Source organism: Gopherus evgoodei, chromosome 5, assembly GCF_007399415.2.
Source record: "Gopherus evgoodei ecotype Sinaloan lineage chromosome 5, rGopEvg1_v1.p, whole genome shotgun sequence".
Taxonomy (NCBI): Eukaryota; Metazoa; Chordata; order Testudines; family Testudinidae; genus Gopherus; species Gopherus evgoodei.
In genome coordinates this window covers 136,011,910-136,036,268 of record NC_044326.1, presented here as the reverse complement: position 1 = coordinate 136,036,268, position 24,359 = coordinate 136,011,910, and the positions used below count along the sequence as shown (strand labels likewise).

At 41.5% G+C, this 24,359-nt stretch overlaps 1 protein-coding gene across 4 annotated transcripts in view; it reads right to left on the bottom strand.

Annotated features, from left to right (window-relative positions):
• The window catches only part of UBA6 (ubiquitin like modifier activating enzyme 6), a 48,290-nt gene that overhangs the window by 17,014 nt on the left and 6,917 nt on the right, over positions 1–24,359 (bottom strand). For all 4 annotated transcript variants that reach the window (XM_030565366.1, XM_030565367.1, XM_030565370.1 and 1 more), the window contains exons 4-21: positions 23,122–23,216; positions 21,963–21,991; positions 20,619–20,713; positions 19,930–20,041; positions 18,889–18,969; positions 17,735–17,857; positions 15,805–15,928; positions 13,892–13,995; positions 12,633–12,695; positions 11,400–11,476; positions 7,918–7,984; positions 6,851–6,994; positions 6,191–6,258; positions 5,715–5,793; positions 4,546–4,626; positions 3,925–4,002; positions 2,012–2,193; positions 448–553 (exon numbers count right to left, since the gene is read on the bottom strand). In XM_030565366.1, the coding sequence (XP_030421226.1) occupies positions 448–553; positions 2,012–2,193; positions 3,925–4,002; positions 4,546–4,626; positions 5,715–5,793; positions 6,191–6,258; positions 6,851–6,994; positions 7,918–7,984; positions 11,400–11,476; positions 12,633–12,695; positions 13,892–13,995; positions 15,805–15,928; positions 17,735–17,857; positions 18,889–18,969; positions 19,930–20,041; positions 20,619–20,713; positions 21,963–21,991; positions 23,122–23,216 (1,708 nt within the window). The remainder of the gene's footprint in view (positions 1–447; positions 554–2,011; positions 2,194–3,924; positions 4,003–4,545; positions 4,627–5,714; positions 5,794–6,190; positions 6,259–6,850; positions 6,995–7,917; positions 7,985–11,399; positions 11,477–12,632; positions 12,696–13,891; positions 13,996–15,804; positions 15,929–17,734; positions 17,858–18,888; positions 18,970–19,929; positions 20,042–20,618; positions 20,714–21,962; positions 21,992–23,121; positions 23,217–24,359) is intronic.

Genomic DNA, 24,359 nt, shown 5'->3' with positions numbered 1-24,359 from the left:
CAGGCAAGAGGGATATTATAAGTAGAACGGTTTTCACTGCAACTGAAAAACAAAACTTAAAAGGCAAGAGGGTAGGAGCTCCAAAAGCAAAACTGAACCATGATACTGCATTTACGTAAGGGCATCACTTCCCCATTTTCAAATAAGAACAGGTGCCAACACTTTAAGGTTATTTCAGAATTACTTTTAATTTCTGATCCCACTGTAACTGCTGCTTAAATAGAGGAAACAAAACCCTTAAAACATTTTAGTTTTGGTTCTCCTCTGCGAACATCTTTAGAAAAATAATTTTTGCCACAGTTTAAAGTCTGACTTTCCAACAACAGGAGATCACTCAAATGGGTCACTTGCACTTAAAATACACAAGAGGTAGAAAAAGTATAAGAAAAAAGGCACTTGTAGGATCAGCCACACATGGTAAGCTACTGTTACAAAAAGAACACTTACATGGCTGTTATAGGACTCTGTCAGATGAGGCACAATAGATTCTGTGTGTCCTTTAGTTCCCATTGTTCCAGAGTCTAAGAGAGGACGCAGGTTTGCTACACAACGACTAAAGTGGAAATACAACATAAAAGATATCAGGGGAAAAAATCATTCAGGATCTCATTGACCTCTCTGGAGTAACTGAAATCAAGCCAAATGTCCTCAAAAAAAAATCTTCATGGATACTCTTTTTTTTGCTTCTGAATGTTTCATAAGTGAAGGATTGTTTCATTATAACTCAAAAACTAGGTTTGCTGTCAAACCTGATGTTTTAGCCCTTGACAGTGTTTGCCCTGACTACATTCCAGACCTCTCCTTTGAGCATTCTCTGGCTGGGATTCTGTGCTTGCAGATCATCTACTGGTTGAGTTTTCCTTCATAGTGTCCTGGAGTTGGCAGGTCTCATTTATCCTGTGTGGACCATTCATGATAGAACTCATGTCTCTCTACACTCTTCAAAAGCACCTTCATGTTTTTTCCCCATAAAGGGAAATTCTCTCCCAAATTACACTTCCCTTTAAAGTTGCAACCCTCAAACTCTTTGTATTTTAAGTTTTTATATTGTATTTATTGTCCCAACACTAAATACTTTGCTGAACAGTGAGTTACATAATCTCGCTAATAACACATAGCAAGTTCAACATGGAAGTCACTGAGCCACAACAAAGGGGAAACCTCATGATGCAGCATTTAAAAGTAATCACTTCTCAGACCAGAATCAATCGCATTTTTCAAGATGAACTGCAAAGGACATTGAAAATTTACATCAGTTTCTAATATCTGTGCTCAATGTTTCCATTATCCAGGCCAGGAGAGGCATTCAGTGTGCAACTAGAAATGGACCTCCCTTCCCTCCATTTTCAGGAACGCCCAGGTCATGCATTATCCAGCGATGTCACAGGTATCCAGTAGCCCAAATAGATTTTACGGATATAGGAAAGACTTTTTTTTTTTTTTTAAAGACTGACAGATTAGCTCCTGAACTTGTCTTGGGCCTTGTCTTACTGAGGATTTCAATCACTTATGCCATCATAAAGGCAATGCCATTATGAACTGATTTGCACTGAAGTAGCTTATTTCTGCTTAAAACTAGGGGAAGCCACAAACAACAGATCAGTTTACTGAGGCCTTGCTTGTCTACACTAATAGTTTCCATTAGTGCAGCTACACTAATGGATGGCCAAAGATGCAATTCTCAGCATCTCAGAGGTATTCTCCACCACCTCTTCCCTTACAGTTTTTGGCTGCTATTTCATGCCAGAGAAAACATTCTGAGACCATCCCTAACACATGCTGTCACCACTGTTTATATCAGCTAAGATGAATTTTACGCACACACACGCACTTTTTTTTTTTTTAAAAGGCAATCCAGTTTGTGGCCTACATTCCTCTCAAGGTCTGAAAGACAAGATTGAGGATACTACTGTCAAGTCACATTTAAAAAAAAACACTAGAATTGGAGGAAAAAAGATTAGGGGGAAAAAAACCAGAGGAGCAGATCTGATGCCCATCTCAACACACGTACCTGTCTATATATCGTCTTGCCTCCACATTGTCTAGCGCTGTAACGATGATGTCTTGCTTGGTGTAGAATTCATCATTGTAAATGTTCTCTGTGGCTGGACACACTTTATTAAGATACGGTTCTATCTTTAACTGAGGATTGATGTTCAAGGTTGCTGCTGCTGCAGTATAGCTTTTAGGTTTCTAATCAAAAGAAAAATGTGTTTATTTTATCTTTATTCATTCTAAAACCAAGAGTCAAGGTGGCTAGATTTAGGTCACGAAAGTTCCTCCAGGATTGCAGATTAAACAACCATTCAATGTATAAAATGTATAAATCTGAACCGCACCGCTGAAAATGAGGAAATAAAAAGTTAGACAGGAAACCAAGTTATGGTTACTCAAGAGATGAGCTCATCACCTTTAATCATCCTATTCATCCAAAACAGGCTGTGAAAGATCTGCTCTGAGGGCCTGGCCAAACCCAATCCAGACAAGATGCAATACTGGTGGTTCGGGGAAGTTGGAGAGAAAGCATCTACAGCAGGGGTGGGCAAACTATGGCCCAGAGGCCGCATCCAGCCCTCCAGATATTTTAATCCGGCCCTCGAGCTCCAGCCAGGGAGCGAAGTCGGGGGCTTGCCCCACTCTGCGTGGTTCCTGGAAGCAGCGGCATGTCCCCACTCCAGCTCCTGCATGTAGGGGCAGCCATGGGGTTCTACACCCTGCCCCTGTCCCAAGTACCGCCCCTGCAGCTCCCATTGGCCAGGAACTGCGGCCAATGGGAGCTGCAGGGGTGGCGCCTGTGGACGGGGCAGTGAGCAGAGCTGCCTGGCCGTGCATTCGCATAGGAGCTGGAGGCGGGACATGCCACTGCTACTGAGAGCTGCTTGAGGTAAGCGCCGCCTGGAACCTGCACCCCTGACCCCCTGCCCCAGAGCAGCCCTGATCCCCTTCCCGCCCTCTGAACCTCTCAGTCCTAGCCCAGAGCACCCTGTACTCCCAACCCCTCATCCCCAGCACACCCTAGCCAGAGCCCTCATCCCCTCCCACACCCGAACCCCCAATTTCGTGAGCATTCGTGGCCCGCCATTTAATTTCTATACCCAGATGTGGCCCTTGGGTCAAAAAGTTTGCCCACTCCTGATCTACAGAATAGGGTAGAGATGGTGTCTGCCACTATTACTACAGTAGACTTTCTGCTTGTGGTGCTTTTGAATCCCTGATTGCCCCTAGGTAGCATCTGTGGCTAAAAGTGTATTTCAGTTGCATATAGGCAGGAAAATGTGACCAGTGCTTACCCGAAGTAGACCTCAAACAATAACCAATAGCACTGTGATTTTAAAACTGAATTATTGAAATGTCATCTACAGGCGGCTGACCTCAAAGGTCACATTATCCACCTAACTGACAGCATTAACTGGGGGGAATAGTTAAGACAGCGTATATTTATATGCAAGGATGCACACAGGCAAGCAAGTTGATTTGACCATTATGAACTGCAAATTAAAACATCTAGCATCAGAACTCCAGGGTCTCCATACAAATATTTCAGAAAGTCATGGCGAAAGTGTTTAAAGCAGACTATCATTAATTCTGTTCATAATTCTCATCACTCTCAGTGACCTGCAAAAGGTCTTTGTTCTGATTCTTCACTCACAGCTATGTAAAGGAAGAATAACTTCACTGATGTCAATAGAGTGACACTGGTGTATACGAGTGGAGAATTAGGCCCTTTGAGTCCATTAAACTGGTGTTAACATAAATAACAATTTTAGATGTATGAATAAGTCTAAATATTGGATTTAGTATTGTTAAAGTCCATTCCTCTCCAACCCCGCCCCCCAGTTTCTCAGACTCCTTTCTTTGCACACAAATATTTATATGCTTAAGCTAAAGTCTCACAGTGGGTAATGATGCAAAAAGAAAGTCTACCTGTATATGATGGGGTCGAAAAAGAAACTGCCTGTTCAAGTTGGATTTCTCTATCAAGTCTGGATCTGTAATTGTGACCTACAGCAAGAAGGAAAAAGAGAACCACTGAAATTAGAAATTAAGTGTGCTGTTCAGCACTGCTCTTTTTATAAAATCTAGTTTCCAGTGTCAAAATAAGATTGACAGATGGTAACATGAGCATTAAGACTGTTACAACAATCTATTTTAATATCTTAGATTTTAAAACAAATTATTTCCCAAGAGTGCTGCTCATGAGTTCTACTTCCAAATCACACATGAACATCCCAATTTACACGCAACTCTCTTCCTCCTACCCAAGAACTCAATCCAAAACAAGACTAACTCCTTAATAAGACTACAATGGGATACAATTTTTATTTTAAATATGTATCTGTAAGAAGGTATTTAAACTGGTTTTCATTAGAAACAATCCTCTTTAAAAGAGGGAAAAAAATGAGACAAGCACACATCTCTGCATACCATCATCGTTTTCCCCGCATAGTTTCCAATACATCCAAAGCATGCCATATTTACAATAAACCCTGTCTTATGTTATTGTTTAGATACATAATGACAAGCCAATGTGTGCATAAAACTTACCATGCCTTTGTCTCGGCCACTACCAACACCAAGAAGTGCAAAATTTTTTAACATTTCACAGCCTATTGCTCCACACCCAACCTAAAGAAAAAACAATTATAGTGGTCAACGCCATCATTTTATTTCTATCGCTTAAAAAAATAGGAGGGGACTTCATAATATAAGATTAGCTGAAAAAGTATATAAATTACAGTAAATATTGAAGTGAAATTCAAAATTCAGATGTTTAGCTATAAAAGTCCTCAATGATCTAGGCCTCAGTTATCAGAGACACCATATGACCTGCCACAACAATTTCACGCAGAAGGAATGCTCCAACCATTTAAATGAAGGGTGAAACCATCAAGAACTAGGGGGAGAATGTTCTTTTTGGCAAGCCACCAACTCACTGCCAAATATACAACTAAACCCTAACCTAGCCACTCTCTGAGTGAGATCCAAGACATTGTTCTATCAGGCTTTTCACTAACTTGCCTGATATTTTTTATACTAGCTTCTAGCTACTTCCATGGATTCTCTGAGGAAAATTAGGTTGGCTGCTATGATGGACTGCAAAGCAGGAAAGATTATGTTCTGGGCTGTTTTATGAAAAGGAGCCCAGAAACCAAAGCAGTGGACATCTTATAAATACTACTATTAAAGTTTACCAAGTTAGGCTGGTTAAATGACCTTTCTGGACAATTACAAATAGATTTCTCCAAATCACTCTTCACTTCTTGCTACAAGATTTTCTCCAAAGATTTAAAACACCTTGTATTAATAAGACTTGTTTTCCACATACAGCCACAGTTCCTTTATATTCAGGACATTATGAAGCACCACAGCAGGAACCAAACTGTCATTCTAAAAGTTATAATTTTGCAATGCATTCTTTGTATATTTTTATTCTTTTACTCATTAAGACTCTGGTCTTCAAGGAAGTCCACATGAGCAGTGTCTCATTGTACACAGCTCCAAGGCATCATTTACACAATTCAGTAATTTACAATGGATCTCTTAGATATTAATGTATCTTACTGAGAATCTACTTTTACTTTTGAATGGTTATCTGGCCAGTTATTCATGTAACCACTGCAGCTCTGGCTAATTTGAGGACAATTATAATTACTTGCACCATAATATACAATAGTTCACATAACACGTTACTTCATATCATAAGCCAAACTTACCAGGAAAACATTCAGCTTGTGCAGCTTTTGGCACAGAGACTCTCCAATGCAAACTCTCAAGGCATCATATTTATCTCCCCTGTGCAGACACATTCAGATAAAGAGGGAAAACAGTACGGCAAGAGTGATACTAACCTACACATGATAAATGGCATATATTGTGCTTCAATATTAGCTAAGAAAATGAGGTGAAAACTTCCCCACAACTCATACAGTCTCAAGACTCATTACTTAGTCCTGCCATGAGTGCAGGGGACTGAACTAGATGACCTCTCGAGGTCCCTTCCAGTTCTATGCTTCTGTGATTTTAAAAATAAGATATGCCCACCTAGGGAACATTTCCTCTAACTGATTTTAAAAAATGCGCAAAGTATGTACTGAAGTATTACTACGTTAAAATCTCAAAAATTGGATTGCATGCCCACAAGTGATTCAGTACATAAAACACTATTACATTTAGAATATTTCAGCTTTACCTTGGGAGGAATTCTTCACAACTGGTCTTGTCTAGAGATATAGCAATATCCAATGCATCAATATACAGCTAAGGGGGAAGAAATAATTTGATCACATGAAAATACTTCAGATTAATGTGTAAATGTATTTGATTTAGAAGGAGACAATTAGGAATGCACACTTTCTGTGTACAATATGTAGCCATGAAAATTAGGAAAATTAAATATGGAAGACAAAGGCTAAACCTCTACTGTCAATATACGATTAAATAGCATCATTAACTTGGGAGTTATTTTTCCTAGCTACTATAAGTTTATAATGAACTTGAAAATAAACATTTATGCCAGAGAAAAAGCTGGTACATTCATAGCATTCAGATGTCTCTTTTGATCTATGACAGTTACATCACTTATCCAGTCCTTTTGAAAGTAGTTCCCTATGAGTCTCGGACTGTTCATAACTGAACTGCATTCTAGAGGACAGTCCCAGCATCCGTGGCAGCACCATTCTTATCTACCATAGTTCAAGTTAGCATACATCATACCTTCACACCAACAAAGACAACAGTAAGTGTCTATGCTTGCCTTCAATTTTAGCATGTGGAAACAACCTCCAAACCCTCTGCCATGTATTAATAAAGCTAAACATCAAAAAAAAAAAAAGAGAGAGAAAAAGCTTACCCACTGCTGCAAAGGAGAAAACTTTCCCGTTACTGCTTTCAAGACTTCTTGGCTAGCAACACCACCTATTGCCGCAGCAAGGGGAGCTAGAAATCCCTGAGCAGTCCTAGAGAGCCATCTCACTATGTCTGCATTCACCTGAGGCTGAAAGATAATCCACAATACAGAGGATTTTATGAATTTCTCCCAGAAATGAAAAATATTCTGTGCTTGTGAGATAGTGCTATCAATCAGGCAACGACGTGTACTTTTTATCCAGAAAACAGGAACGGCAGAGTCAACCCTGACCTAAAGGTACCAGCACTTCTAGAAGTGACAGTATTTCAAGTCTCCATACCCATTCAACATCTGGCTTTTCTCATCATCCAGCTTTTCTGACAATGGAGCCAACAGATGTGGCTTTCCTATGGGGGAAGAGACACTGAAGTGTCTGAAGCCCTACAAATTAAGGAAGTATGCCCTACAATCCTGGGAGAAGGCCTGCCACTCCTAGGCATGACAACGTGGGGATTCCAGGGCCAAGGGGAACAGCCACTGTGAGACCAGTTCATCTAATAGCCACCCAGACTTCCAAAAGTAAACCCATATTAGATTTAACCATGTTTTAATCAGCACTAGCTCCCTCTCGCTACGCTTCCTAAACCACTACCCTCAAACAGGCGATGGTACAAACATGCAGGCAAAAGCAAACGGCGGACAGGATGGAAGGAAAGAGGTTTCTAGAGAGCATCCTACATAGCCCAGAACTGCACAAGACTCAAGATCCAGGGGCAATGGAGCCTGGTTTTCATATTAGACTCCAGGGAATGTCCAGCCTGTATGAGGCCAAACCCACCCTGAGGAAAGGATGCATAGTTCTCTTTTCCTGCAGCAGGAGTTGTAGGTTTAAAATCCATCAAAAGAATACCAACAAAAGCTGGGTCAAGGGCCAGAAACTAAAGCAAGGCAGGTATACATGTATTTAAAATTATCTATAACAAAAGCTCTTAAGAATATTAATCACATTCATACTATAACCACCTACATAACACTGTAGAGTAATTGCAACTTAGCTAAGAGCTACTCACTTTGCTTTCCAGTGTTTCACTTACGGATACTGCTATTTTCAACATCTCCTCAGCATCTTGAAGGCATCTAAATCCCAGGACAAAAACAGCAAGAAAGCTTAATAGTAAAGATTTTTATCCATGAATACAAACATAGAAGAACAATTCCCTATGCAAAAAGCCAGAAAGCAAACTCAAGAAATATGTCTAGTTTTTGACTGTAAAAGTGCTGAAAATACATCTTAAAATCTGTTTTAAAACTGTAATATTTAGTTCAAAAATAGGTGTCTTTACTGGATATGTCTACACAAAAGGTTTTAATGTTGGTATTTTAGCTCTGACAATATAAGCTTAGAACACCACCTGAAGTTGGACTCCTAAAGCAGGGTTGGGCAAACCTTTTGGCCTGACGGCCACATCTGGGTATGGAAATTGTATGGCAAGCCATGAATGCTCACGAATTGGGGGTTCGGGGGGAAGGAGGGGGTGAGGGCTCTGGGGTCGGACCAGAAATGAGTTCAGGGTGTAGGAGGGGGTCCAAGCTGGGGTAGGGGATCGGGATGCAGGAGGGGGTGAGGACTCCGGATGGAGGAGTGGGCTCTGGGGTGGGGCCAGGGATGAGGGGTTTGGAGTGTAGGGGGGGCATCAGGCCAGAGCAGAGGGCTTTAAAGTATAGGAGGGGGCTCCGGGCTGAAGCTGGGGGTTGGGATGCGGGGGGAGGGGGAGTGGTTTGGAGTGCAGGAAGGTGCTCCAGGCTCAGACCGACGGATTCAGAGGGCATGAGGGGGATTATTGCTGGGGCAGGGGGGTTGGGCTGTGTCATAAACAGATAGCTAAGGGTTAATGTTCTTTTACCGGTAAGGGGGTAACACCAGTAACCTGAAACACCTGACCATAGGACCAATCAGGAAACAAGACTTTTTCAAATCTGGGTGGAGGGAAGTTTGTGTGTGAGTTCTTTGTCTTGTGTCTGACCCTCTCGGCTATGAGAGTGATTTTTCTATCTCCAGCTTTCTAATCTTCTGTTTCCAAGTTGTAAGTACAAAGATAGGAAGACCATAGATTTATATTGTTTTCTTTTGTATTTACATGTGTGTAGTTGCTGGAATGTGTTAAATTGTATTCATTTTGGATAAGGCTGTTTATTCATTTTTTTCTTTTAAGCAAATGACCCTGTATTTGTCACCTTAATAAAGAGAGACCATTTTATGTCCTTCTCTTTCTTTTTATATAAAGCTTTCTTTTTAAGACCTGTTGGAGTTTTTCTTTAGTGGGAATTCCAGGGAATTAAGTCTGCAACTCACCAGGGAATTGGTGGGAGGAAGAAGTCAGGGGGAAAATCTCTTTGTGTTAGATTTACTAAGCCTGACTTTGCATACCCTCTGGGTGAAGAGGGAAGTACTTGTGTTTCCAGGACTGGAAACGGGGAGGGTGGAGTCCCTCTGTTTAGATTCACAGAGCTTGCTTCTGTATATCTCTCCAAGAACCCAGGGAGGGAACACCTGGAGGGAGGAAGGGAAATGGTTTACTCCCCTTTGCTGTAAGACTCAAGGAATTTGGGTCTTTGGGGTCCCCAGGGAATGTTTTTGGGGGGACCAGAGTGCCCCAAAACACTCTAATTTTTTGGGTGGTGGCAGCTTTACCAGGTCCAAGCTGGTAACTAAGCTCAGAGGTTTTCATGCTAACACCCATATTTTGGACGCTAAGGTCCAAATCTGGGAAATATGTTATGACAGGCTGTGACAGACCCAGGCCAGTGGGGTATAGGAGTCTGGCTGAGGGCAAATATACTGGTCACTGGCTGAGTAGTTTTCTGTTCCTTGAGTGACCAGAGCAGGGGCTGCACTAGAGTAATCAGGAACCTGCTAGAACCAATTAAGGCAGACAGGCTGATTAGATCACTTGCAGCCAATCAAGGCAGGCTAATCATGGCACCTGGGTTTAAAAAGGAGCTCACTCCAGTCAGGCAGGGAGGAGCCAGAGGAGAGGAAGTGCATGTGAGGAGCTGGGAGCAAGAGGCACAAGGAGCTGAGAGTGAGAGGGTGTCCTGCTAGAGGACTAAGGAGTACAAGCGTTATCAGACACCAGGAGAAAGGTCCTGTGGGGAGGATGAAGGTGTTTGGAGGAGGCCATGGGGAAGTAGCCCAGGGAGTTGTAGCTGTCATGCAGCTGTTACAGGAAGCACTATAGACAGCTGCGATCCACAGGGCCCTGGGCTGGAACCCGGAGTAGAGAGTGGGCCCGGGTTCCCCCCAAACCTCCCAATTCCTGATCAGACACAGGAGGAGCTGATCCAGACTGTGGGGAAGATCACTAGGGTGAGCAAATCTGCCAATAAGCGCAGGACCCACCAAGGTAGAGGAGGAACTTTGTCACAGGGCATAGGAGGTGGTCAGGGGTGCAGGCTCTGAGTGGCCTTTATCTCAAGCAGCTTGCGGAAGCAGCGGCATGTCCCCCTCTCCGGCTCCTAACGTGGAGGTGCAGCCAGGCAGCTCTGCATGCTCTCCCGTCCGCAGGTGCTGCCTCCGCAGCTCTCAGAAGTAGTGGCATGTCCTCTCTCCAGCTCCTACGCAGAGGCGTGACCAGGAAGCTCTGCACACTGCCCCATCTGCCCCTGCAGCTCGTGGAAGCAGCAGTACGTCCCCCCTCTGGCTCCTACGTGGAGATGCAGTGCCAGCCAGGCAGCTCTACACACTGCCCCGTCCGCAGGGACCGCCCCTGCACCTCCCATGGGCCGCAGTTTCCAGCCAATGGGAGCTGCAGAGACGGCACTTGGGGTAGGGGCAGCATGCGAAGCCCCCTGGCTGCCCCTACAGTAGGAGCCGGAGGGGAGACATGCCACTGCTTCTGGGAGCCGCACAGAGTCACAGCATGCACGGAGTGGGACAAGCCCCCAGCGCCGATCCCCACTGGAGCACCAAAGCAGGGAAAGCCCCTGACCCTGCTCCCTGGCAGGAGCTCAAGGGGTGGATTAAAATGCGGTCCGCAATTTGCCCACCCCTCTCCTAAAGACTACTTATGTTTGTATGTGTACAGGGACTTAATTATATGAATTTATTGGTGGTAAAAGGTGAGACTAAAATTCCCTCTTTATCCATACAAGAGCTAGGGGATCACATAGTGCAGTGGCACTGCAAGCTTCTGCACACTGCTCCATCAATGGGAAACCACCATGACATACAGGGATGGCTACTGAAGAAAAAGTAGTTAGATATCTGGCCTCTCCTGGTGAAACTGACAGTGAGATGCCAGATAGCGGAGTGGTTTCTGAGTGGGTCATGGACTAAGACCAAACTCAAAGATAACTGTTCAGTGGCATATCCATAGATTGTTACTTTCTATCATTACTAAACTGGCCTTGATTTGAACTCATGATCTAGAGATGAAAAACTCCAGGTACCTCACCAGTAACACAATCCATCACATTCCCCTGCAATAGTCTGATACTGGAAATGAAACAAATTAATCATCAGAAGATAAACACAGTATTCAAATGACATTACCCAATGTTCGGCATGCGACCAAAGTTTTCCTGGAACTGGTTCAATGCAAGCATGGCAGTGTGACTTTGCAACGGTGCCTGTTAAGGAAGAGGAAATGTCTGATTTACACAGAACTAATCCATGGCTAACTCAGGGCCCATCTACACAGTGCAGCAATGCACACCAGAGGGATATAAGTTGTACAATGCTCTAAAGTGTTGCACTCTAACTGCCCTAGCTAGATCCTGCTGAAATGTACCTAGTGCACATTGATATAGTCCCATTTGAAAGAGTACTATGTTAACACGCACTAGGAACCTTTCAAAGCACATCAGCAGGGTTCACCCAAAACAGTTAAAGCACAACACTTTAAAGCACTCTAGAATTTACACCTCTCTGGTGTGCACTGTGTACACAAACCCCCAGAGGATGCTGCTAAATACTTTTTTAGAATTAAGATTAAACTTTCCTCCTCCCCCCTCCACCTTTTTGGTCCTTTTTCTAGATGGCAAACATTTTTCCACAGTGTTCTGTAAGTTTTGTTAGCTATCTTCTTGCTGGAGCACAGCTGAAGGTCAAAGTTAACACTTCAGCTCTAACAAAAAGAGTTTGAATGCAAGGCTTTCCAGTACCTAATAAAGCAAATGATAGTTACATTCTCCAATACAACAGCCAAACACTAGTTGTCAGGAAAGGAAAGCCCCAGAAGAAAAGAGGGAAAAAAATGAAGTGTGGGATGGAATCACCAGCGCAAACGTTTTGATTCAACGTTTAAATGGGATTAAAGTTGTGTGAGTTGGGGGTCCATAGTATGTTACTAAATCAGTGGTGGGAAGACAACAGCACTAGATTCAAATATTAGTGAGGCAGTTTTTAACATTTAATATATTGGGAGCTCTCAGATTTCAAGCAGCAGAAATCAATGGTTAGTAGCCCTAGCCAATCACAGAATAGTATACCTTGCAGTTAGATATTTATATGAAAAATGAGAATTCTTAACAAGTTGTTGAATTTGGCTCTTACATTTTCCCACAAAATCCCAAACAGGACTTCTGGGTCAAGAGCTTTTACAACAATAAATGTTTACAAAACATACATTTTACGTTACCATTTCACACTGAGACCCTTTTCGCCTTCCCACTCCATACTTTCCAATACACTCACATTCAACCAATACAAAAGTAGACAGATATGAAACTTCATATTGCAAAATTATGGGATATTTAGTCTTAAAAAAATCCACATGCTAATTACCTCAGGTTTGCTAAAATCTGCAAGAAGGTAAGTTGGGTTTTTTAACTGCTTCTCCAGCCGTTCCTAGAAGAAAACAAGATCTCCTGAACAGAATGTATTACATCTATTTACTTACATATCCTGTTCTATTATGGGGCAATGAATGGGACAACAATGGTAACTGATCTCTAACTCCACACATGAAGCACTGAAATCTACACATACCTTCTTTTCGGTGTTCTCATCTCTATTACTCTTCATTTCACTAATGCTACAGAAGTTAATGTATTTCTACTTTTGCTCAAAGAGTTTCTACAAATGACATCTGCAGCTATGATAGATATCCAGTTGGCTATACCTATTCCAGCAATACTTCTGCCTGTCAGTTACTGGTGATTCTACACCAGCGGCCAGTTCTGTGATGGTTTTGTAAGTGCACAAGGAAACTAGATAAATGCACTTGTGTATCATTGAGTGGTGGCTTACAGGATGGACCTCCCACCACATGAAATGCTATTTCTGGTTGTCCATTAGAAGCTCTTGGAATCATCTGGGAACAAACAATTTAAAGGAATGGAAAGTCCAAAATTTGATCTCAGGTCTCCAGGGGTGATAAGCCAGTGCACTGTTCCATTGCACCATCTAGCTACCACTTCACACTTGATAGGAGCAGAAACAATAACATCAGAGAACAGTTGAGCAGTTAAGATCATATGAAAAGAATCTGGTGTAGAACCCAGACTAAAAAAACAATTTAAAGGAAAAAAGTGTGTGTACGTCCGGGGGAAAGAGGGAGTGGAAAGGCAATGTAGTGGGGAGAGGACACTAACCTTTCACTTCTAGAGACGTGGGGTAGTAATTTGAGCTTGCCACACACAAGTGACCACATGCAGAGTTAACAGGGGAAATGCTATACATATTCACATATTCACTGAAAGCACTACATATTCTCCAACATCCCAGCCAAGAGGTATTCTTACAACATTCCCTTGTGCTAGGGTTAAGAAGGAGGCTTATCAAACATTCAGATATACTGGACTGATGAACAACAAATTTAAGTTGAAGTTTTCAGGCTTCTCTGCAACTGAATAATGAAATTACTACTTTTCTGACCGTATGGGGGGGGGTACCACATTAGCCAAAAAGTTACCTGTACTTTCATCCTATTTATACCTTCTACATATACCTTTATCTGCAACCGCTCAATTCTCATTCCACTTTTTAAAAAAAAACACACTTCTATTTAGAAGAAAAACATGCTGCACCAAGAGAACACTTACAAAGCAAAATATTTTGGGTGTCTTTACTTGGACAGCTATGCCTCCATGTAAGTAAGGCTCCATATCTGAAGTATCACCAATGCTGAAAGAATAAGGTGACACCACTGAAAAGATAAAAGGTTAATCATTTTGGTGACAATGTTATGTAATAAGCAGCTTAGGTACATACAGTTATTCCATTTCTCAGCAATGTACATTATTTCTGCTAATACTTCTACTCGGTCATTGCTTCTTTTCAGGTTGTAATTGCTATAGTTCATCTCTATGACAAAACCATGATGGTCAGTGTAGTTTACCCATTTTTCAACATTTCATGTCTTTTCCCATGTATGGGCCTAAAGCATTAGTTTAAAATAATTTGTTATATAGACACAAACACAAACACACACACCCTTTTAAAGTGTAAGGAACTTTTGTTATCAGTTTAGCCATAAAGGAACAGGAAATACGAAATATTGGTTTCCCCTGGGACTGGACAATTAGAGCAACCCAATTTAGCCCAAACAATACTCACTTAATTTTGTACTATCAACCAAGCTCAGCACCATAGCAGAATAACATGGAAATAGAGGCAGGAACTTTTGCAAAGCAGCTGGAGCACTTAAGGGCAAAAACCAGGCCTTTGTCAAAAATTCATTCATTAAAATATCATTTAGTTATGGAAGAATATTGTTAGGGAATAAGCATCAGTAAGGCTATGATTTTGGCACAGAAATTTTTAGTAAATTTCATGGCAGAGGTGGGGGGGAATCAGTACATCACCGGAAAGTCAGCAAATAATGTAGTTTTTGCTACGTCAACACACACAAAGTGAAAGGTAAAGCTGGGAGGCGGGAGGGAAGAGGGGTTTGGATTGCAAACCTACCCACTCTGCATTCACTGCAGGGCTGGGCCTGGCTCCCTGCTAGGGGCATTGAGACTTGGCACATGGGGTCACAGCACCACTCGGGTTTGGCCTGTCTACCCCTCCATCTCTATGGGGCTGATAAGCCAAACCTGAGTGGTGCTGTGACCCCATACATCAGGTAGCAGTGCCAATCAGTTTGGGGGCCTAATTAAATGTAGTTTTACATTCATTTCCAAGATTTAAAGGACTGAATTCAAATGCACGATTACCATGACATTCATGCCAAAATTGTAGCCCTAAGCATCAGGGTACTTTAGCCAACTGGAAAACAAAGGCAGAAAGGGGAACTTGAGGGAGAAATCAGGGAAGTTAGGAGGAAAGAACAGAAGCGTTCAGTTCAGAAAAGCTCAAAACAAGGCAGACATTTCATCACTAACATTATTGGACTCTGTGCTATAGATTTACAGTTTCTACCTCCAACACAGCTAGGATAAGATGTTACCTAAGAAATTTTGCACTACAAAACCTACATGATGATATTAACATAGCCAGATGTCACCAGAAAAAATTAAGTACTATCATTTAGAGGTCCCTAATAAAGAACACAGAACTGACTTGAAATAATTTGGCATAATTGTGCTGTAAATTTCCCCTTCAGAATTTAAATTTTACCTTAAAATTTACTTTAACAAGTTTACAGTACAATTAAATTTGAGAGACTGGCCGAGATTTAGATGGGATATGAGTTCCATGTTCCTAGGATACTATCAATGACTGAATGCTAAAAATATCAGGTGTCCAAACACTGTAGATGGTCCCAATTCCAGTGGTTCTGACCTCTTCATACTCATTTTATAAAAAAATCCTTTCACATCATCTCAGCATGTTCTAATCTAGCAGACCACCAAGCAGAGCTCCACAAACAGGAGATCCTTTAATTCAGTATTGATCTACACCAGTGTATCTACATTCTTCCTGCTGCAAGCATACTGGCATTGTAGTGAGGGAAAATGCACAAAAAAAAGTGTTCCTTTTGCACAAGTAAAACAATAGATACAAGGCCTACCCGTTATTTGTTGCATCGATCCATTTAAACAAGACATTCCATTAACTTCCCGAAAGGTTAAGCACTGTCCCGTTTCCAGCTTGTGAGGATGATTTTCAAGGCAAGTGACAATCCCAGGGTTTGACTGAAAATGGAATCGACTGCAAAGTTAGTAAGGAACGGTCCTAAAAGTGTAACCTCAGAAGCAACTAAACACGTAGAAGAGGTAGGAGCAGGCTTCTATTACTTTACTGCTAATATCTTTGTTACTGAAGACAAACTGGCTATAGAGTGCAAGCCAGGTCTTAAAGCAGTTCATGAAAGACATCTGTTACACATTCCTTCCTTTCCCTAAAAGAAGTCTTTATTCCAGAATTCTGTATCCAAAACTGATCTTACTACCACTTATCTGAATTCATCAAAATACTTTTCGCTAACAGATACTGGAAAAAATTCTTTAGATCCCTGGAGAGAAGTACAGTACTTTAGAAACTTGAGTTCAATAAACCCAGGGAACCAATATATCATTTTTAAAAAATCCCTGGGCTTTGCTCCTCTCCATACCACACTCCTAATTCATTTCTTCAGTTCTGCTCTCCTGAAACCAGAGAGACTCCTTGAAGAAGTTGGTCTCCTCACCCGTAACATTTTTAACTTTCAGATATAAAGATAATTACCTGTTCTACTTTCTAAATAACAATTCCTGTCCAAGAAGGCATTAATCTGACAAACAATGTAAGGAGAATTATGGATCTATTCCACCCTCACTAGATGACAGAGACCACTGGCCAGGTCAAACAGAATGTTTTTATTTAAATATACGTAGTTTTCCCTTGGCCAAACTCACTTTATTCCTCCTCCTGTACATATCCCCAGGAAATCTTATGTTATTTAGAGGGGTGTATCTGCAAGATAGGGACTAATATTAACATATCTATTACATCAATATGAACCTCTGTTGCACTATATAACACCATTGTTCACTGTACTTCAAGCTTGTTGTAAAAACAAAACTTGGAAAATAGAACTCCAGCCAGATCAAGTCCCTAACCGGAGTCTGAGAAGTAAAAACAAACAAAAAAAGAAATGAACCCCAAAATTTTTAAGCAAACAAAACAAAAGGAAAACAATTGTGGCATTAACATGACACTGCCAAGCCATCATCCTGCTTATATGTTATATTCTTTTCCCTTTGTCTGCTGGGCTATTGAGACCGTAAGTTTTCCTAGGCTGAGACTGTCTTCCATTGTACGTTTATACAGTGCCTAGGAGCAAAACGAGACCCCTCTGGATTCTAGGTGATACCACAATACTGACACCTAACAAACAATTAGGGGGTGATAAATTCTTTAGGCTGAGCTCTTTGCACACACCAGGTGCTCCTTGCATCCCTGTGCCCCCCATCTCCTCTGAACAATTTCCCTGCATGCTACCCTCCCATGTCCCTCTACTTCAGGGTTTGCCTGCAATCCCTGCCCACCCTCTCCTCTATGCCAAGGGCTCTGTGCACTCCTCCTTCCTCCCACCCCCATACTAGGATCCTCCCATTCCTTACCCCACCCCTCTTATTTCTTTTCTTTTTGTCTGGGAGAAAAGTCATGCAGTCGTGCATTTCAAACTGTATTGGTATGATGAGCAAAGCTGAAAAGGGAGGTATCATTGTTAGTGGCTGCCATCAACCCGTTCTATCTGTGATCTATACACAATTACAGAGGTAGCTGAAACTGCTCAGGCTGCTAACCACTTGCCAGGGGCTCCATGTGCCCCTTGCTCTCCCTTTCAGTTTTCATCAAATTAAGATTCAGTCCACTGATGCATAAACCATTCCCTGAAATTCTGGAACTGATCAGATGCAGCATCCAAAATTTACCATGTTACAGACAGATGACATCAAGTTAAGTGTAGATCATAAAACAAGTCAGATCATGGCAGTTTGATTTCTAGCTCTTACTTGTGTTATGTTTGAAATGAAGATTTCTTTTGGTTCCTCTCCTGTAGTATCCAGCACTTCAAATTCATCACCAAAGTCACAAAACAAACGTGACCATATTCCATACACATCTGCACTGATAAACTATAAAAGAAGGGAAAACTATGAACATTCTTAATGGTGCACAAAACAGAAGTGTTCTTGCCACTTAAGAATACTATCCAATGAAGTTAATTTAGGTGCAAATTCCACCGTGTACTGTATAGAATACAGAAAACACTGCGCCAAAAGACAGAATTTAGCCCTACATCAATCTTTCTAAATAAACACATACCGCTGGAACCAGAGATGGCATCAGCACACAACAAAACTAATGAAAAAAGATGTTTTCCATCGCTTGTATTTTGTCTCGATTCATTCTGGATCAGATTCACCATAAAATCATAGAATCTCAGGGTTGGAAGGGAACTCAGGAGGTATTTAGTCCAACCCCCTGCTCAAAGCAGGACCAACCCCAACTAAATCATCCCAGCCAGGGCTTTGTCAAGCCTGACCTTAAAAACCTCTAAGGAAGGAGATTCCACCACCTCCCTAGGTAACCCATTCCAGTGCTTCACCACCCTCCCAGTGAAAAAGTTTTTCCTAATATCCAACCTAAACCTCCCCCCCTGCAACTTGAGACCATTACTCCTTGTTCTCAGTGGTACTAGATGACAGAACAATCTAGATCTATCTACTTCACTTTAAACACTTGCACTCCTTTTCTAGCAGCTCTCGCCATCAAGTTGTGGAGTGTACCCAGAAAGAGATAATACAGCTACAAGTTCTTCTACCTCCCACTTGGGCATCTATCCAAAAATCCAGGAGCAGGGCAAGGAATGGTACCATTAAAAGTAACATCTCCAGGGCACCCATAGTATGCCAGCAAAAGGGGATTGTGGAAGGCATTGTGCTGTGAACAGGGCTTTGAAGCTGTGCTCCGGCTCCGCTCCAGCTCCAGTGCTCCGGAGCTGCTCTGCGCTCCAGCTCTGGGCTCTACTTCAAAGCCCTGGCTGTGAAGGTAGCATTCCCCTCTTCACACTTCTGTGTAAAGAGGAGGATGAAGGAAGAATCCTCCATACATGGATCAACACAGGACGATCTGGACCAATAAGCTCACCGCAGTTTTGCATTACCTTAATAGGAGGGTGTTGAGCATGGCAAAAATCATTAATCTTCTTCTGCAGTGATAGCCTCGTTTCAGTCAATATGACACACTGTTGACAAAAAGGTACAAGAAATAATGTCCAGGTGTTGCTGAAAGCCAGTAAGAAAAAGAGATGCACCTTTCCTTTTAGAGTGCAGGTGTAAGAAAGCCTCTATTGCGCAGATTTAACCATCACAATTTGAACAGATGTGCTTCTGTTCTATTAACACAGTCTCCAGACAGTGACAGCAAAGATGAGAATTCACTCCTCCTGCACAGTCAAATAACCCCTCCTGCAAGTAGTGAGGTTCAAAGCCTAACTCAGACTATTTAAATACTTGTATTAGTAACAAGGAATATCTGTGTTAAAGGAAAAAAAAGACAAATTCAAGTAAACCATGTTAATTCAATATTTAAGGTTAAAGGCATAAAATTAGGAAATGCAAACAATATTGGCTTAATTTTTATTTTATTTAAAGAAAATGTGCACTGTCTCATATGTTCTAATGCAAATGACTCACCAACACTTCAAGTGTGTACAAATGTCCAAGCTGCAAACTCACATCAACATGCAAACATGCTTTTAAAAATTTAGGATTTTGTTGCCACTACATCATTAAATCTGATCACATTGCATATATGTAGCGTTTTCCATTCCTGTGTTTTTCAGGATAAATATGAATCTCAATTACATCACAGTTTGTTATAAAGTGTACAATACAGCCAGGTCAGCTCTAGAGCAGAAACTGTAATCTTTGCCATTCTCTGTCTTGGAATTTAAATTGTGAAACAATCTGACATTTAACTATGCACTGACAGCTTTAATTTCAATGTCAGGAACATGTTCTTTCAGTCTTGCAAAATTATTCTTACAATTTTTACCAGCCTAGGCACAATACCTATTCATCTTCTATTTAACAAGATGAAAAAAATAGTTTGAGCGTTTTGTTTCACTTCAGACAAAATGAAGAAACTACTTACTCTGGTCAGGTAGAATGTTGCACAGCTACTTTAAATAAATACTACATACCTGATACTTCTTTAGAAAGGAGATGTCTGTGGTTTCATCAAGTGGTGCAGTCGATGATAAAACATGGACGTATGGGTTGAGCTCTGCGATGTGAGGAAGTGTGGCCTCAGCTCTGAAACAACAGCATTCTGGTTTTCAATGGCATCCTCCAATCAATTCCCAGAATGCTTATTTCTTTACAGTCTTCTTTTACAATAAACACTTACTGCAAATGACTACTCACGCGTCCTCACATTTAAAATAATTTACCACACGTGCTCTGATAACTCTGGCTCCATCAACCAGATAGCAAGATTTAGAGTCTGACCGCTAACACTTTTTAATATTTGCTTTGGAAGATTGAAAGACTACAAATAAGGTGTTTATTAGCTTTCTTCAGCCAACCTTGGAAAGATGGAAAAGAAATGCACTTCTGATCTTTCATTCGCTACAAAGAAACAATCACTGCTTACGTGCTGCTAGCTATGGGAAGTCAAGATGCGCAGAGCAAACAGGACTCAATCCCACTTCAGAATGCTCTCCCTTTATACCTGGGCACTGTGCTCAAAGGCAATGACTCCAATAGAACAAGATGTAATGCACACTAAACGTACAACATAAAATATATTCATAGGCAGTGGAAAACAAACATTCTTGTTACACACAAGAGACAGTAGATAGCTCAAAAACATCTAAATAACTGTACTAACCTGTTCCTTAGATTTATACAATCATCTTCACAGATGAAGAAGTTGGTTCCCAAATCCCATGTCTTGCACTGCTTGGTATCATGAACTGTAAGAGCCTTCAAAGATGTTCAGGAGGGGAGTGTTAAAACCGACAAATCATGGAACATCAATTGAAAGAAATTCACATAGTCACGATATACTCCTGCCTAGGTATCATGTTCAATACGGAGATTCTGAAGAATTAAAACTGCAGTAAAACTAAGTGAGCTAAATAGAACTGCTAGATGTACTGCTTTAATTAAAAACATTAGACTCCACACCGTTTCCTACTGCCCTTGAATAAACAATTCAATCAGAGAATATGTCTACATTTCAATGTTTTGCTCAGTATACAACATGGCAACGACTCATGTTTAAGGTATGAAACTTGATTATTCATAGCCACTAACTGTAATTGGTAAAAATTACGTAAAAGTTGTCACTGCAATATTTTTTCACCAAAAAGGAAGATTCCCTCCCACTCTCAGAAATGGTCTGCGGTGCTGCTAGCCACAACTAGGAGCCACTGGACTCAGCAGAGCCCAGCTGCACACAGAAGAGACTTCCGGGGGGAGGGAAAGTGAGCTAGAGAGTTCCTGACAGCTGCAGTTCCCAGCATGCCCTGAGAGAAGGAGAGGGTGGTGCGCAGGAAACTCCCTGCCAGCCCGGGACCCAACATCAGGTTGTTTCTCCCTCTGGATCCTGAGGCTTATGGGGTTAGGGGGGAGGAGGAGGAGGAGACAGGTGCCTGGGCAAGGGGAGGCCCCACAGCTGGGCTCTGGCGGGGGAGGAGATGTGAGTGTCTGGCCCCCTGGCCAGACTCTGGGGGAGGAAGGGGGCAAAGAAACAGGAACTGGGTTGTCAAAGAGGTTTCTTTAACTCTGTACTTCTGGGGGAATTTGTGTGTGTCCCCGTATTGTTACAAACATACTTGACAGGCAGTTTGATATAAATGACCAACATAATTGAAATTGGCGTGATTATGTAATGTTATTTTGACAAATAAAATTCACAGAATTTTGCAGAATTTTAAAATAGTGTGTGCAGAATTTTTAATTTTCTGGCACAGAATGCCCCCAAGAGTATGTATGTCAGAATTCTTTTTCAAAAGGGCCCTTCTATGAGAATACGACTAAGGAGAGAGTCAGAATGTACTTCTGGAACAAGTATAGCCTGTCTTATCAGCACTGTGAGATAAAACTCTAGATTTCTCAATCATTTGATCTCTGATCAAGAACATTGCCAGTCACTGCAAAAATGAAAACGTTACTTAACTAAAAGGAAATTTATACCAATTCCTTTTACAACAAAAAAAAATGTACATACCTTTATTCCAGCTAGAACTATGTTCTTAGCTGAAAAGAAAAAAACATGTACAGGATTGAACGTAAAGCTCTTAGTTAGCGGTTCTCAAACTGTGGGTCACGACTCAATCTTAATGGGGTTGCCAGGGCCAGCATTAGACTTGCTGGGACCCAGGGCTGAAGCTGAAGCCTGAGCTCTCCCCTCACCCGGGGTGGTAGGGCTCAGGCTCCGGCTCCTTCTCTCCCACATGGGGAACTGGGGTTCAGGCTCTGGCCCCCTCTCCCTCCATACCTCACCCCCGGGGTCATGTAGTAATTCTGTTATCAGAAGGGGGTTGTGGTGCAACGAAGTTTGAAAACCCCTGCTCTAAGTGATTGAAAAGTTACTTGCCAGTAGTGAAATCACTCATTCCTTCTATTTACATATAAATTTAACAGCTTGCACCAGTCAGATATCTTGCTGAATAACTTTAAAAAAGAGTCAATTCAGCTCCTTAGTGGAAATCCAGGGAACACAGAAGGAGCTTTTTAATCCCTCACTTGTGAACTGCATTTATTTTCTGACAATCCTCTATCCAACAAGCATCATTACAGGAACTCTAATCAAAGAAAGGGCTATTATTACCACTTCAAAAGACCATGCACCCAATTCTGGGGTCAGATAAAACTCCCAATCAAGTCAGTAGAAGGGACCACATGCCGGATAAAAGTTGACAGGGCACAGAAGCACTCGGCTGACATGCCCCTCCCCATCCAAAGCAGAGGTACCAGGTCAGAGGTCCCCTATGCCAGGGGAATTCTCAGATGACCAGTTAGGGCCGAATTCTAACAACTTTGCCCCACTCAGAGTGAGAATACGGCCTGTAGTTTCAGATTATTTAATTGTACAAATTCACAGATTAAGGCCAGAAGGGACCATTATGATCTAGTCTGACCTACTGCATAACACAGGCCAAAGAATATCACTCAATTTCTGCAACAATTTAACAGCATAAATAAGCCTTACAAACGTATTTCAAAATGCTTTACATCATCTAGCTACAAAAATATTTCTATATTACATATTCTGGTTCTGCTCTATGTTCTTGTAAGTTGTACATTTATTCACTCAATACACACTAAATTTAATTTATTTAAAACATATATATGCATTATTAAAGGTAAATGCTACCTAAACTTACCAATCTCCACACCAAGCCCACCCATACCACTCAGGAACACATTGGACTGGGCCATCTTCTGCATTGCTGTGTCTCCAAGAACATACCTCTGCCGACTACAAGCAAGAAACAAAACAACACACAAATAGAACTCCCTCCAAAATAAGTACACACTATTTCAAGAATTTGCAGGTATTTTCACTTGCAAATTACCAGCCCTGCAAATTCAGCCTGGGTTCTGACAGCCAAGCCAGCTTCTTACCATCTCTCACGCTGCCACCAGCGATAAAAGCTCTGCAGACCAAATTATGCCATCAGTAAAATGTATAAAACCCCATTAGCCATTCAAAGATTTGCGCATACGTAACTAAGGACAATCTAAAAACAGTGAGATTGCAGAGTAGTTTAAGGACACAGAAGATTCTGCAAGACAAAGAATTAGTAATTATGCATGAATTGAAAGAAGTTCTGAGTTTCAGAGGCCAAGGCAAGTGTGTGGGGTGGGAGTTAGAAAACATTTTTACTTGCAAACTCAGCATAATTGATATGGAAATCTGAGCCATACAAAGAAAAATTAATGCTGTTCTACCTTAAAATCTGACATTGTGGGGTCTGTATTCATTGCAACGTAGTTCAAGACTTCTCTCTTCAGGATACATCAGGGCATACTTGGAACTACATCTCTTGCAGGCACAAGCATGCTCAGAACCGGGAATTTTCCTGACCAAATCAGAGTTCAAAGTAGCTCATGTACATCCAACTGCTGAACTTCTAGAGATCTTCAGCTCTCTAACATTTCCAACCATCTGGTTTCAACTCAGTATATCCAATTATTGAAACCATTCTGAATTTCATTTACTGTATCAAGAGCAGTGACTTATTTTGTAAATGATTAAGCGAGAGAAATTAGGTTTGTTTGATATGGTACTGATATTCATAGAAGCATAGCAACTGGTCTACCCAAAGATTTGTCAGGTACTTTTTGGGGGGGCAGGGTGAAGAGAAGGGAGAAGTCCTGGGGCACAGGGGATGAGCAGGAGAGCACAAGAAAGGCAAATATGTAAGTGTATGCAATGTGCAAAAATACTATGCCACTAAAATATAAGGGAATTCAGTATGTTTAAAGTATCACATCTGGTGCATGAAACATCATTAACTGAGAACTTATATCTTTCCAACACAGACACTTCTCTCCCTACCTCACCATCTTCAGGGCTATGATGTTCCAATATAGACAGGTCCTGTTATTGTCATAATGT